General features: G+C 39.9%; 1 protein-coding gene across 1 annotated transcript; it reads right to left on the bottom strand.

The window, feature by feature from the left end:
* Positions 1–3,563: 3,563 nt before the first annotated feature.
* Positions 3,564–12,908, bottom strand: LOC147849526 (uncharacterized). Its single transcript, XM_087337429.1, has 5 exons — positions 12,775–12,908; positions 12,547–12,664; positions 11,942–12,456; positions 5,613–5,787; positions 3,564–5,522 (listed from the first exon to the last, which is right to left on the bottom strand). Exons 1-5 carry the CDS (start codon positions 12,837–12,839, stop codon positions 3,711–3,713), a joined length of 2,685 nt encoding a protein of 894 aa, XP_087193555.1. The 5' UTR covers positions 12,840–12,908; the 3' UTR covers positions 3,564–3,710.
* Between the last annotated feature and the right edge of the window lie 3,668 nt (positions 12,909–16,576).

Raw genomic sequence — 16,576 nt, 5'->3', positions numbered from 1 at the left:
GAGGCTGTTGCGACAACAAGGGAGACCAAGCAAAACTTAGCTTGTCTGATGCTTGACTTCGAGAAAGCCTATGATCAATTGCAATGGTATTTCCTTGAAGAAGTGATGAAGGTGATTGAGCTACCGTGGGCATGGAGGTGTGTTGCTCAAGCCCTATATAAGAATGGCTCAAATAAGGTGTTGTTTGCAGGGAGGAAAGGAGCTAGAATCTCTCAAACTAGATCCATCATGCAAGGTTGTCCTCTCGCCCCCTTTCTATTCCTCTTTATTACTGAAGCAATGTCTTCCTTTTTGAATAGTCAGATGGCAAATTTACATGGTCTTTCAATCCCTAACACAAGGAAGTCCTTGCTCGACTCGGAGTTCGTGGATGATACGATGTTATACCTCCAAGGTAATGACGCGAATTTGGGGAGGGCACAAATTTCTATCAATCTCTTTTGCAAAGCATCGGGAGCCGCCATCAATTGGAATAAGTCCAAAGGTTTTTGGATTAGCTCGGAGGCCGAGCCGATATGGAAACCAAATGTTGATTTCAAATGGATTGCAAAAGGGGAAGGCATCAAATATCTAGGAATGTGGATTGATGTAGATATCGACAAAAAAATTCAGTTGCAACAAAATCCGTATCTGGTCAGGGATGAATTTATCATTAGCTGGCAGGATCATAGTAGCTAGCCATGTGCTCTTGTCTACTATGTGGCATGCGGTCTTAATGTGGATGTTTGACAAGCATGTTATTCGTATTGTTAAAGCATGTATTAGGGGCTTTCTGTGGGTTGGGAATAGGAAAGACAACATGACAGCTAAAGTATCATGGTCTACATTGATTCTTCCCAAAAGTAAGGGGGGTTCAGGATTGATCGACCCTGGAGTACAAAGTCAATCATTGCTATGTAAGGTATTGGTAAGGAGCTTGTTGCTTGGAAATGAGTTATGGAAAACATTGATTTTTAATAAGAGCATCCTTTGGAGTCCACGACTTGGTGGGCATTGGAAGCCACATAAATCATGGCTCTTTTGTATGGACTTAAAGCTTAGGAAATCTAATCGATTGGCTGATCACACATGTATGTCAGTGATGAAGGCGTGGGATATGCTCCGTGGGCATCTTAAGCGTAGAGGTCCAAGTACTAATGTTGAATGGATGCACCAACCCCTATTGTGGAACGAGACCTTAAAGTCGACCAAGGGGAAGATGCTTGGCCAGCGCAAGGGTATGCCGTGGGCTATATTGCATGGTGTTGACATTCAGTCAATGGCAAATTGGATGCAGTTGTCCCCTAGTAATCAGGATAAATTGTATGAAGATGCGAGAAAGTTTAGAAATGGTAGGAAGATGCTTGATCTAGTCGATAAAGTTGTTTACTCTGTTCCTATTAGTAATGGGGACGAGGGTGAATGGTTCGAAGAATGTGATGATGCCGGAAAAGTTATCAATGCCAAGGAAAGAATCGGAAAATCATCCAGTTGGGATGTGTAGTTGCAAGTGCTCGTTGGTCCCCGATTAGAATTGTGGCACGAGACGGTAAGAAATGGAAGGTGAATCCATCAGTCGTTGAGGTTGAGGAGGATTGGATCTTGTATGTAGTTGAAGGCAAGCCCCTTGAGTGTTTAGAATGGGATCCTACAGAATATATGTGGAGGGATGAACAAGGTAAATCAAATGGTTTCTTTGACTTCTCAATTCGCTTGGGGAAACATTTATGCTTGCATCGTGAGAAGTGTGTCAACAAATGGACCCATGTAGTTGTTGATTCGGTCTTTGTAGATAAAACCAAGAGCAGGGTATGGAACTCTTCCCTCCCCGAGAGGGTCAAGGTGTTTTTTTGCCTAATCACCCATCAGGTTGTTCCAACCGGAGAGTGGCTGGGGAAAAGGGGTGGCGTGAGTAACTACAAGGCCTGTGGAGCGAGTTTGGAGGACATCGCCCATTGTTTATGGAGTTGCCCGCGAGCCCAAGAAGTTTGGACGAGGAGCTTAAGAATTCTGGTTCAATGCAGGGTTGAAGTTCAGGTATCAAGTGCAGTTGTTGTTTGGTTAGCTATTGAATTGGTTGCATGGTTTCGTCGATGGAATGGAAATAGCCCTTCTTTAAAGGTAGTGAATGGTACAATTCAGCCTGCAGCTCACGGAGATTCATTCTTCATACAGGAACGGTACATAGATGTTTGGTTTTTAGTGGTTGGCCTTATTGTTTGGTAAGTGTGGGTATCAAGGTGTAAGGAGTCATTTACCGAGAAGCAAACCCCATCGGCTGAGAGTTTAATGATGATTTGGTTTAATCTAATTTCTACACTACAAGGTAAGTTTAACAGCCTTCAGGGGCCCTTTGATGCAAGTGAAGAAGCTAGGTACCGCTTCCTTCTTAAATGGAGAGGTTCTCCAATGTTACATATGGTGGATGGCAATGCAAAGTGGATATATCAGCCACCCTGATGGTTGTTGCCTCCTAGGGTACCAAACATAGAGGTAGGTGTTGAATTGTGAAGAAATTGGAGGGTGTCTTTGCTGAATGTGGGTTGTGTGAGGCTCATGTTGATGGGAGTCTATCGAGCAATTATGTGACGAGGCTTTGTTGTTTCATTTATACATGATTTTTTCTTGTAGCCATTGCAAAGTGGCTTGTAACATATGAGTTGTATATTATTCTATGTATTTTTTCTTAACTAATGGAAGTAGAATTTTTTTGGAAAAAAAAATAAAATTCCATTGGGAACATAATGTTACAAACTTCCTTTCCAAGCTTCTCTAAAAGGTTACAAAAATTGCCTAGAATAACTTGTTTCGTGGAAAGTTTCATTTAAGAAATATATGTTTCAAACCAACTCATATAAACTATATTTTCTATCACGTACGTACATGTGCAATCCATTTTATGACTCGTTTATAAATTAGTATAAATAAATTTTTGCCAAATACTACATAATAAATGTAAACACTTTGCTATAAAAATCAAACACCACTCTACACATAAGACTGTACGAAAAACCATTAAAACACAGTTCCATTGAATGGCTTGAAAATATAAACAATTTAAATGAAAGACACCATAATAGACTAAAATTACAATGAAGAACAAGTTACCATATGACTGAGTTAACAGAGGATATTTGTTACATTACATGAACAAAACATAAAACATTATAAACCATAATAGGAAACATTTGCAATTGTCACATTTAATCAGACACAAAAAGAATGGAAACAATCAGTGAAGACATGCCAAAATTCTCTGAAATCCATAAACTATGTTTCCAGTTCCAAATTTAAATTTTTCGTGAGGGAAAAATTCTCAATAGCAATCCATATCGTGTATGTGCACATATATATTTCTTGGAGTTTTGATATTTACTATATTTTCCCTTATACGTAACGAGATCCTGCTATTCAATATGGAAAACATACACCATTCCCTATCTCTTCTAATTTTATGGGTCACCCCCCTAAATTCTAAACCATTCCCATTAAGTTTAGGGGCTCACCATTTTGCAACAGGATTCATTCCCTATTTCTTCTAATTCTATGGAGATACGCAAAATCAGTTGGACATTCACACTGCCTTCACAAGAATTAATTATTGATAAAACCTGTATAAACAAGTACAGGTGAAAAATAAACGTTGAACCATAAAAGCTCATAACAAGTTACATGTCGACACTAAATACATTAAGCCTGTTGTACAATTATGGCACAATAGTTCGTTGTTTCTATCTATTCTCCCCTAGATGATAGTAGTTGAGATTGCTATCAGGAGCTCCATAAGAATGGAGATCACTATGGACTCCGTCTGATGGTGATGGATACTGAGGCCAAAGAGGGCGTCTTTCAGGCATCCTGGATCCATATTGTGCATACGACACTGTATTCAGCAACTGTCTTGATGAACCTACATAACTTGCACCCCAGCCTGGTATATTCGCAGGATAAGCGTTCAGATCATGAGATAGATATGATGCATGGGCAGCATGGTGTGGCAAAACGTTTGAGATGTTTGAGGGTCCAGTATAGAAAACATCCCTTCCATCATAGGCACCCCTATAAGCAATATCAACACCTTCCAATGGCATACGGGATGTCTGAATCTGATGCTTCGCTAGTTGCAACGCCCTCAAAACATCATCGACTCTCTCAAGACCATCTAAGGATTTATGACGATTCTGTACGGTTATACCCTGATTCATCCTTGCATCAGACATAGTGGAGACAGGGGCACCAGACTTCCCACCTCCAGATTTTGATCTGTCCCGCAGCATTGATCCATATTGCAATTCCGGGTTTGTTGAGAAGCTAGCCATAGCTAGTGGGAATGCTGAGCTATAGTCATGATGACCAATATTTCCTGTCTGCAAGTTTCTGTCAACCAGATGATTTTCAGCTGCCAAATTTGATTGACTCTCTTGGGTCATGTTTAAAACCATTGGCTGTGTCTCTGTTGATCTAGTCTGGGAATTATTGCTTTGTCCAGAAGTATTGCTATTTCCAGAAACATGAATATGTTCATTGAACGTAGTTACGATGGTAGTAGAGTTCTTGGTGCTTTTTGTAGTTTTGGAGACTCCATGATCACTTGGCCCTTCAGCATTTCCTGAGGTACAGTCATGGTGACCAGTATTACCTGATTGCAAATTTCCATCAACCAGATGATTTTCAGCTGTCAAATTTAATTGATTATCTTGGTTCATGTTTAAAACCACTGACTGTGTCTCTCTTGATCCAGCCTGAGAATTATTGCTTTGTCCAGAAGCATTGCTATTTCCAGAAACACAGATCGGTGCATTGAAAGTAGTTACAATGGAATTAGAGTTCTCACTGTGGTTTCTATTTTCGGAGACTCCATGATTACTTGGCCATTCCGCAGCATTTGCAAGTGGACATTTTAGGGGTTCTTCTATCAGTGTGTCTTTCAATTTATCCCTCAAATGTATCTTGGACTCATTAGATGCAAAGCCTGGCATTTCTGGGGAGCCTACTGTTATCTGGTCAGACTCATTATGTACGGCAAATCGAAAACTGGATGAAAGATGTTTCCTATACCGATTTGGTTTCTCAACCTCAATAGAACAGTCTTGTGTATGATTTGCCATGTCATCCTCAATGTTGATGTCTCTATTGTCCTGGTTTTGCAATATGCCTTCTGGTTTTCTAGACACCAAGTCCTGTGTGGACTGCAGGCTTGCAACATTATCAGATGAATCAATATGAACATCAGAAATTCCTGACAGAAAATCGACCTTATTGCTTGATCTAGACATCTCTTTATGACAAGAATCGGTGCCACCAAAGGCAGCTATACTGTCAACACTGTCGTTGCCATCATTTCCAACGATGATTTCATCTATTGGAAAACTAAGTTCACATTGCACTGCAACCAAGCTCTCAGTGAGATGGCTCTTAATTTTATCGGCATGCTGAATAGGAGATTTGTGCTCATCTTCAACCTCTTTGACATTAGCATCGTTCTCATATTCTGTCTTCATGTCATGCTTAACTTCTGAAGGCTTTGAAGCAGCCCCAGCTTTCTGCAGTTCAAAAGACAATACAAAAACATAAAAAAACGGATAATTGAAACTCATGCAACATGCACGAGCAACAAGATCAAAAGTTATTACCTCTAAATATTCATGACTAGCCAGGATCTTCTGTTCCTCATCTCTGGCCTTCTGCTCCTCGTATCTAGCTTCCCAAGCTCGCTGCTCGCTCTCTTCAGCCTCAAATTGCTCAATAAATTCAGCCTGTTGTTCCAGTACTCTCTCTACTTCAGTGTCTTTCTCCTCTTCCTCTCTCCTGCGATTTAGGTTTTGAATTTGATAGCTCTCTCTCTCTTTCTCTCTCTTTGGTCTTACAGCCCATTTTGGCATCTTACAAGACGTTAATATATCTTTCTTTTTCATAGATGTGCTACCCGTTGCCTAGAGGCAAGAACGAGAGCATATTATGCATTTGAGAACACATGCAATCATGGACAAATTAAGTGTTGGGTCCTCAAGAAATACATTTTCGAAAATTTGGTGACACTAGTGCTTCTCTATGGGGTGGAAGTATGGGACAATAGCATCCCTAAGTTCACTTGCAAAGAGTTTGAAAATGTCCGAAAGCATTTTCTTACAAAGTTTCTTCAAGTCCATAACCAAATACCATACACTCTCCTACTTCTTGAGACAGGATCCCTTCCCATTGAGATCATGGCCATGGAAAGGATTGTCGAATACATGCTTAAGGTTCAAAAACGTTCCTCACGTCGACTTCCAAGGCTAGTATAGGAAGCAAGCAAAAATATCCAAAAGGCAAATAAAAGAAAATTTGTGTTCCGGTCGGATGCAACACTTACTTCATGACGCATCAATAAATGCCTCTGTAAATGCGACCTCTTTGCAATGCCAGTGTATCATGACACATGGGAAAAATGTGGAGGCTCATGCTTCACACATTATACTACATATGTTGCACCCAACTTCAAAACCATGTTCTTCGCCGAACGAAAAACTACACACGTCAATACATATCATGGCCCATCCCATTCTCTGCCATCCGAACCATTGCTTCTATGCGACTGAGCTTACACACACTACCATGTGAGAAGGGGCCAAGTGATGAGAGTAGATGACTATGCACACTTTCCTAAAAGCAAGTTTGGGATTCTTGAATTTCATACTTTGATACAATGCTCTGCCTTTTATCACATTCGACTATGTTTGACCAAACCAAATCCTTGCACAAATTTCCCTAACAGTCACAATGTGCAATCTCGATTGCAACATTCATGGTAAAGGTCTTGACCATCAAAAGTCGCTACTCACTTTCACATGTATTACATGAAATGTAATATTTTTGGTCTCATAGGTCATATTTGACCTCCGAAGATGACAATAAAATCTATTTATCTATTAATCTCATAATTCAGATGGTATGCAACACTTACTTAATGTATTATCATGCAACCATGCAAAGAGTACACAAGTATTATCACAAAAGTCAAGAATATGCATGATCATAGATTGCCCTAACAAGCTTGGAACATAGGATGCAAGTGCAAAATCCTCTCATCTGGTTGGGTGCTTGACATTATGAAATGGTTTAAGAGATGGGGAGTAAAAGACCTCTTGGAGCTCTGAGTTGATGCTATGAAATGTGTGATTGTTGAGGATAGATTACTAGAGGCACAAAGGATGAATTGGCAAAATGTTAAAATGTCAGAATTGGAATACTACATTGCAAATATAACCCCCAATATTGGCCACATTACAAGGAAACGATGCCAGAATGTATCCAATCAAATCTCATTACCACTAAGAACCTTGGCTCTAAAAGAACCTTAACACTTCTTCAAGCTCACTCACACAAGTTAGGTGTCAAAGTAACATCGGGCAATCATCACGCAAACATGAAGATATGCAAGGTATGCAAATGAAAACTTAGTGGAGGATGAATATCACTTATCAAATGCTCAACATATAAAGGTAATTTACACGAAATATGAGGTTGCACATATTAACCCCCAATATTGGGAGTCACATATAAGTTAATATGTTGATTGGTCTCATATGTCAAATTTGACCTCATCATGGACGATAAAATACCTATTCTACTGTATTGTGGATTTCAAGAAAGCCTTTGACACTTTACCCAGGACTGAGCTTTGGAAAAGAATGATAGAGATCAGAATTCCATTAGAGTACAGAGCATTTGTAGCACAAATTGCATGAGCAAGTTAGGTGCCAATTGCAAATGGACAGTGGTTTCTCGAAGTACTTCTTGAGCAACGTGGGGGTCAAGCAAGCATGCCCACTCTCTCACACTCTTTGGTCTATGCATCAATAAACTTGAAGAAATAGTAAATACAGCTATGAAAGGACTAGATGGCCCATAAATCATGAAAGAGCTTATTTTTATACTCCTATATGCTGATGATGCTGTTTTATTCTCATACACTCTGGACGATATGCAACACTTATTTAATGTATCGTAAACATTTTATCAAATCAGCAGGCTGATTATTAACATGGACGAAACAAAAATGATGGCAATAAAGGCAACACAACCAGCCCACATTTACATACAAGGGAGAAACAATACAAGTGAAAAGCTTCAAATATCTTGGTATTAATATCCCATCGACAAATAGGTGGAATTTCTGCTATGAATCTAGACTTCCAACAGGTTGGAATAGTTATCATATATTTGAGAATCCTCCCGAATATGCCCGATCACAGATTGCCAAGACTGGCTAGGAATATAGGATGCAAGGTACAAAAACTAAGAAGAGCAAAATCCTCTCATCTAATTGGGCGCTTGACATCATGAAATGGAGAAAAGATGGGAGTAAAAGATCTCTTGGAGCTTTCAAGTGATGCTATGAAGTATGTGATCAAAAGCACTAAATATGAAGTCGTACGATGCCAAAATGTTAAAATGGGAATATTACATTGCAAATGTTCTCCCAATGTTGGCCCCACCCAATACAAGGTAAAAATGCATGAACATACCCAGCCACATCTTACTAACCCCATGAGACTTGAGTCGTGGAGAGCCTCAACACTTCTTTGAACTCACTCACACATGTTAGGTGTCAAGGTAGCATCATGGCATCTCACCGAGTATGAAGATATACAAGGTATGTGATGAAAAGCTAGTGGAGGATTAATACCATTTCTCGCATGGTCAGCGTATAAGGTATTCGGTGAGAAGTAAGATGATTTGTTGGAGAGGCATGATAATTTAAGTGCCATACTCAAATCCCTGCCAAGAAGGGTGAGGACATATGTGCATGCATTCTTTTCACATAGAGAGTTTTTACTACAGAGTAGTAACCCCCTTTCTTAAGGAGTCACATACAATATATGTTTATTTGGTCCCATAGGTCAAAATTGCCCTCCTTGTGGACGATAAAAAATCTAATCTATTCTCTCTTAAAAGACGAGACATCACTTAAGATGTAATATCTTGTTTAGTCTTATAGAGTATTTTGGCCTCTTAAAAGACGTTATATAGCTTTCTTTCTCTCTCAGCTCAAAAAATGTCATTCGAAGAAAGTTATAATGCAGACTGAACACCAATAAAGGCTTTTGTAGTGAGTCGAACATCATGGCACTAAAACAAGAATACCTACCCTCTATCACCTAATTTGTTCTCTAGTATTGACCATCCAAAAGAATTCATCCAAGGAAAACATCACAATTGGATGCTTACCTAACACACGTTGAAAATAGAAACTAGGGTTGACTGAGTACTGAACAGAGAAAGAGAATGTATGACCTATGTCAACTCAATGTACTAGACACAGATGAACATGTTATTTTAGAGTGCCTCATGTATAAGGACATCAGAAATTATTTTTGAGAATTCCTACAACGTTCTCTTACCTTTCAAAAACTCCTAACGAGGATGGAACAATTGCCAACGAAACTAGGAATGATATTTCCTTGTTCCCTCGACCATAGAACCAAACTTATGGCAGATTATTGGTTCAATGGGTCATGTTAGGCTCCCATGGACATTAATATATCATCATCACCACCATCACCTCTCCATAGCCCGATGGATACCTTCATTTACAAATCAGGCAATTGTACATGGTTTTCTTCTAGACTGGGGAGAAAATTGAATCAAGACATTGTACAAAGGAAATAAAAGAAATCGGCCACCACAAACTATTACACAATCATGGTGGGATTTTGTAAGGCTAATCTTCTAGGCAGTATTGCTGAGCGTCAACTTGGTGAACAAGCTGAAAGTACAGCAAGCGAGTTCTGGGACAAGCAGATTCTCCGACCAAACACAAGATCATCTCATTTGTCAGTAGGTTGCAATGGAGGAGAGTGAGCTTAACCACCAAGGCAGGTCACGAGAAAGAACGTAAAAAATTTGGAGTACCGATATGCTGGCCTGATCATTCCAGCAAATAAGATGGAGATCGAAGGCAACTGGAGACCTTTCTAAAGAGTTCATGATGCACAATGAAAGTGAAACAAAGATGCCCTCTACCTACTCTATTTGGTCTATTTATTGACCAACTAGAAGCCTTAACAGAACATAATGAAAAACCAGCTGTCTGAACATTTCAGAATATTGCCTCTGATTTATGCAGATGATATTGTACTTTTGGCATATTCTAAGCTGAGACTGCAAACGCTTTCAGATATATTACATACTTTCTGTGAACATAGTGGCTAAGACCAAATTCATAGTGATCTAACAATCAGCACGGCTACGACCATATTCACATTGGCTAAGCATGTGGCTAAAACCAAATTCATGGTGTTAAGCACCTTTAAATCCAAAAGTCAGCGGTCAATAGTGTATTATGAAGTGGAGAAAAAATTGAAGTGGTTCATAGTTTCACACAACTCAGAGTTGACAGATCTTGTCTACACACTTGGAACAGGTGTCTATCTAGGAGAACAGAAGCTAGCACTGTCCAATGCTATGAATTGGTGAGTATGTGCCACTTGAGCGCAAATGAAAGATGGGAGATTAGAGCAATAGTATGTGATGCATGTATAGCGCAAACTCTGAGATATGATACTGAGGTTTGAGAAGGATGCATTTCAGCAAGTTCGAAGTAGGGTAAATGCAAAGAAATTTCTATGCCACCATTTAGGGGTTAACAGCACAATCCAATACTCTGATATGCTCCCTGTACTGGAAGTTAAAAGAGTTCTATGCCCTTCAAAAAGTGTAAAAGTGCATATGACAATGACAATGCCTTAAAATTGCACCCCCCCCGCCCACCCACCCAAAAGGCTGCATGGGAAATTGGATTCTTACCACAGAAAAATCACAAAAGGATGTTTCTTTCCTCCATCTGGGTCCAACACATTTGAAAATGGTTCAATGATGACATATTGAACAATATGTGAATGTCTTCATAGAGGAAAAGAAAGGGACCGGGAAACAGGTCTATGTTTTATTCAGTCAATCACACTGGAAGCACTCAATATGAAGTAGGAAACAGCCCAACAAAGATCTAAGTTTGAGTACTATTGCAGCCGCATTTACAGATGTGTTTTCCATTTCCATGCTTTCTATTTCATCTGCATTGGCTATGTATGTTACAACTATTACACATACAAATATATCCATTCTACTAAAGAGGAATGGATCAATTAACTATACAATGAAAAGGAATTCCGTCAGCACAAGAGAATATATTGATGTATCACTGTTGCTTGTTCAGAGAAGGTTGCAGCCTTGAGGCCATAAAACCTGCCTGCATATAGTCTCATGATCCATGCCACAATCCCAAGCTCAAATTTGTAGTGCAAAAGCCCTCTTTTACCTTTCCGGTACAATTTCGAGCAGGACTCAGTAGAAAACCAGGATCCTCACATTCAGGACATTGGCTTTTAACCACTAGGGACAAAAGGTAGCAAAAGACTCAATATGGACATGTGATCAGCTCAGATGCATGAGACATGTGTCAATCTGACTCAAAAGTCCACTACCAACTTCCTATGGGGATGTTTGCCAGAAATTAAGCAATTCAAATGGAAAGTGCCAAAAGTACAACAAAGAAACATGAGGACTCACGAACATGGTTTTCAAATATAGCTATGTGGAAGCTTTCCTGAAATCAGATGTGGGTGCCAAAAAGTAACAATGGCAACAGGCAAATATCAGGTAATGACAAGGTATGTAACGAGATTTGACAAAGGCTCCACCATTGTATCCTGTTCAAATCCCCCAAATCTAGGTCAGAAATGGCCCCATAGATATGTTCTTCCATTAGTGATGGAAATATGGCTCCAGAACATGGATACTATCCCAATCCATAATCTCCACTATGCAACACGAATTGCCATGGTCAGAATATGTTGGCTATGCGACTACAATGACATGCAAACAGAAGTTCAATACCAAACCTTAGCAGTTTACAAGACAAGACGTAATCTAGTTGGTGTCGGTATATAAAATAGACAAGAGATGGGCAACATAGTTTTACCTGCTTTGATTTTTCCTGATTTTGCGCACTGACTTTCCAACCCATCGCTTTTGTGGCGATTCTCCATCGAGAGATGCAAAGGACCTTTGAGACACACTCCTACCCATCCATTCAATTCCAGACCCAAAGTCTTTGCCATGCAGCTTTCTTGAAGGTTTCCTCGTCCCCCAAGACAAAATTCCCTTCTCTTTTACAGTATGATCCATTTCCAAATCACCTTCATTGTGTTCCTCGTTATCCAGATGCCTGGCAGAATCACTGACGCCATGGACATGATCCATACTGCCAGTGAATGAACCCTCTTTATCTTCTTCCTTGAGAATAACTTCAGAATCGTGCTTTGAAGGTGCCTTATACTGATCTGTGTCCCAGTCGGACCCATCTTGACTGAGGTTTGAGAAACAATAATCTGGTCCAAGCTCTTCTTTATATTTTAGCAGCAGTTCAAATCTGACTGCTTCTAGCTTTTTCCGAAGCTGAATTTCATACTCCAGTTGATGTTCAAGCTCTTGCACCTGAGAGAGGAGCTTGCGGGGTGTCACAAAGAATCTATAAAGAACGAAAGATAAGAAAGCATGTGGTGTGGAAGCGTGCAGGACTCTAACCTTGTTGGCCAGCTGATCTGCCCGTTCTCGGGCAGCTTTCGACACCGATCTCTCCGACAGCAAGCGGGCACGAAGAAATTCGATTGTCATCGACACAGAGTCTTCGCCAGGAGGCTTACTGTGATAATTAGGTCTAATAAGAATTGGCAAATCTTATGAACTGAACCTAGTCACAAATTAGATCCCGGGAAGAGAAATTAATGCATGAGCTTTTGTAAAAATGATTACCTTTCTGATGCCGACGAAGATGGCAGATCCATCACGGCTGCCTGCTGACCAGAGTCCGGATGCATTATTTTTGGGGGTGGGATGGGGAGTTGATCGATTCTTTCTTTCCCCTCCCTTCCCTTCTCTGTGGCGGACTTCTGGGTCAATAATACCAACGATATAATATGAGACAGAGGCGAGCCTTGAATATGTATGCGAACGCAAGAATAAAATGGGAGGCAGTCAAAGGGAGAGGGAGGGAGGCCGCAGATCCAACAGGAGAAGTTTAGGGTTTAGGGTAGTAGATATGAATAATTAGCGGCTTCTGCTGCTGCGGCTTAGGCTACCGGCGTCCTTGTGTTTTACTGTGCTGCTGCTTGTCGTCGTCGTCGTCTTCCATGGCAGACAGAATGGAGAGAGTGGTCCTGTTCCTGTTCCTGTTACTGTTCCTGTTACTGTGACTGTTCCTGTTCCTGTTCCTTGTTCCTGTCTGAGCCTTCGTTACCCTCCTCCTCCTCTGCCTCTTCCTCTTCAGTGGTCTGCGCTGTCAAAATTGGAAGAGTAGACGGACCCCAATTTAATTGTACATAATATGTATGTATGTACATACATACATAATGATAATACTACATACCTCTAAGGCTCTATGTACATATGTGTGTGTGTGTGTGTGTTGTTGTTGTTGTTGTTGTTGTTGTTGTTGTTGTTGTTGGGGTGGGGGGGGGGGGGGGGAGACTCGTACGCGATCCTTTTCTTCGCATTTTTTGCTTTTCCTCTTGCCTTTATCCTTCCGATTCCCGAATTCAACGCGAGACAGAGACAGTCTTTGTGTGTGTGTGTGTGTGTGTGTAGCGAGACAAGAGACTGTGTGTGTATGCGCGCTTTTATTTAAAAACCTGAAAGTCCAAAAGCATAAATAAAAGACGTGAGCAAATTGAGGGTGGTGGGGTACCTTTGGCATTCTTTCATGCATTCTTGGCCCCCCAAATTTTGGAGTCCTTGTTGGTGTTGACTAGATCGACTCCCCCCCCCCCACACAAATCCATTCAACCACAATCAGCCTAATGCCACAATCTTAAGTTGTTATCTCATGACATTTACTTTGTTTGAATTTGGGGACTTCAATTGTCCCAAACTATTATTGCCAAACTCAAAGGACATGACATGAAAATAATATAAATGTAGCCTTGTCTTATACCTTGGCGAGGCACTCTACGGATCCAAAATATGAGAGTTTTACCTCACCAACAAAGTCCATACAACAACTTTGATTTGTCATGTCAAAGGGGGCTAACTAACCTAACCACCTATATAGTTGAACTCCTTAAGCTCACGTGTTGATTCTTGATACATGTCAATATCTTTACGAATGGCTTGGAGTCCTGGGATAATCGATTTCCCAAATCTTTCCCATAATTATGTTCATTGAAGTTTGCCTTTTAACTTGTTCCTCGAGGTTATATTCCTCTCCCCGTTTTCAAAAACATTGCTCTCTTGCAATGATAAATTCAAAATGGGGGAGTCAAGATTTAATGTCTATGCTACCTCCCAAGTGGCACCGTGCTCAGTACAATCCAACCATTTAACATATCACCCTCATCTTATATAACCAATGTAAAAAGAAAGGGATGAATGTAAATGAGTCTTTTTGTCATTGAATACTACATCAACTCTTTCCTCTATGTCGTTATTTGAGCAATTATGTATGCTAATTAAGTACAAGTTAAACTAGAAACCAAATCATCATTAGTGAACCCAATTACCCTCAATGCCTAGCCAACTAGCCTACATGTCCACCACGTTGTTGAGATGAGGCCATTTTTGCCCTTTGGTCAATTCTAGACAAGGTAGTTTATGCCATTAGGTCAACTAATAACTAATGTCATGCAACCTTGTTGGAAAGTAATATTAGTTGAATTGTGGCCCTATAGTTGGTTGGAGGACACTATGCATTATTTATGTTGTTGATTTCCACTACTAGTGTCAAATGCTCCTTCTCGTGTAGATGTGTTGTTGGGTGTCCTCCATTTCGCCTTTTTAATATCTTAATTCTTTCATAGTACTTGGCGCTTCAAGCTTTGGCCCATCATAACTCAATCAAGTGTCACATGTTAAGAATTTTGTTAGTAATATGTCTCCAAATTTTAAATTGATGTGTGACACATAGAAGAGATAAAGCAATTTAAGGCCTAGAAACATTCGCGAAGCTCAAGCATTGCCAAAATCTTGAACAAGCTTGGAGCAACGAATCAAGAGGGCATTAGAGATCGACGATGACAAGAGGCAATAAAGTTGTCTCACTAGTCAATCTAAATAAAAGCTCGAGGATATTCCTTTGAAGCTCTAACTACGATTCCTATGTCTCCACCTTCTTATATTCATACCTTTCAATACACTCCATGTAGTGGAGTTGAGAATTTGGTATTCATATAAAATTAATTTTAGAAACCCAATATGTAGTGTTGCTCTTAATTAATCGGGGATCGTGTTGGAATTTTCACTTTGTGATTTTGAATTTGGAGTATATCTTACGTGGATCCGGAGCAAGATTTGCGAAAAGACAAGCCCCCGAATTACCACATTGAGACACTTACAGTGCGATAGGAAGGGTTTGTTGCAAGGCTTGGGTCAGGTTTTTTTTATTAGGATTCTAACAACCTGCCAAGAAGTTGCAAGAGTGACAAGAGGATTTGATCATTCTCCTCTTCAAGCCTTCTACTTGTCCTACGTTCACCTCGTCTAACATTCTCCTTCTCCTCCTTGACTATTATCCTCATCCAACATTCAAATAGGGAATAAAATAAAAATATGGGTGTGTATGCCTAATGTGGCACATTGGTGTAAGGCAAGATTCAAACCTTACACCTATAACATATCGAGTTAGAAGTAACATTCTCCCTCTGAACCATTGTCCACCTCGAAACTTCTCTTCGTCCAATGTTCTTCTCCAACATATGGATAAGGAATAAATAAAAAATATAAGTGTGTAGGCCTAATGATCCACATCCACATAGATGTAATCATGTAAAGCAAGATCCCAACGTTATATTGTAGAATTAGAAGTATATATATTTATGAATATTAATTTATATTTACCCTTTATAAACTAAACCAAATATCGATGGGTAGCTTAAAGTCTCCAACACAACAATTCAAGGCCACAATCCATTCTTTGTGGTTCTAGTCCTCGGTGGTCCCAGTCACGTTTCACATGCACATGCATAACTTCGCAGCAACATGTCCAATTAATAATGACTATTAAGTGATCGTGTAAGTTCAAACTAAATTATGTGCATATAGGTATTAAGTTTCAAGTTGTTTTGTTTGTTGGTTAGTTTCACTAGTACGCTTAGTAGTGGACTAATACCCATTTCTACTTGTCCTTCCATTAGTAGAGTAGACATTGTCTTGGGCTTGTAGGTATTGGGTTTATGGACCACACTAGTTAGTTAGGAAAGACTAACAACACCAACAACAAAGTGTAGCAAGTCTTAAACTTGCCCCCAACTCCCGTTTTACATTGCACACAATACTTTGATATAATTTCAAACCATGCATGCAACATTATAAATACACATCCAAGCTTGTCAACACATGCACAAGACCTAAGAAGCGAAAACTCAAAAGCACAACCATGTGCCAACATGCCCGCTTGACTTTGACAAACCTTTGTTAGTGACACCGCCAATGTCATCTTTATTGGTTGATGATCTTGCTCACCTCTTTAACACACTTCTCATGGATTGTTGTGAGAAAGACAAGTGTAATGTCTTGCTTGCATGCATTTAACAACTTTCCTCCTAAGACTCTCAACATGTCCCAA

This window comes from Azolla caroliniana, unplaced genomic scaffold (assembly GCF_043228905.1).
Source record: "Azolla caroliniana isolate FFs.n. ecotype wild unplaced genomic scaffold, voAzoCaro1.0.p SCAF_36, whole genome shotgun sequence".
Classification (NCBI taxonomy): domain Eukaryota; kingdom Viridiplantae; phylum Streptophyta; class Polypodiopsida; order Salviniales; family Salviniaceae; genus Azolla; species Azolla caroliniana.
The sequence above is the reverse complement of the archived record's forward strand: the minus strand, read 5'-3'. Positions and strand labels throughout refer to the sequence as shown.

Excerpts from the sequence above, each read along its gene's own strand:
- LOC147849526 (XM_087337429.1), bottom strand. The coding sequence starts at position 12,839 with ATGCATCCGGACTCTGGTCAGCAGGCAGCCGTGATGGATCTGCCATCT. Across the intron at positions 12,457-12,546 it reads CAGATCAGCTGGCCAACAAG|GTGCAAGAGCTTGAACATCA; the intron begins GTTAGAGTCCTG and ends CTCCTCTCTCAG. Across the intron at positions 5,523-5,612 it reads CTAGTCATGAATATTTAGAG|AAAGCTGGGGCTGCTTCAAA; the intron begins GTAATAACTTTT and ends TTTGAACTGCAG.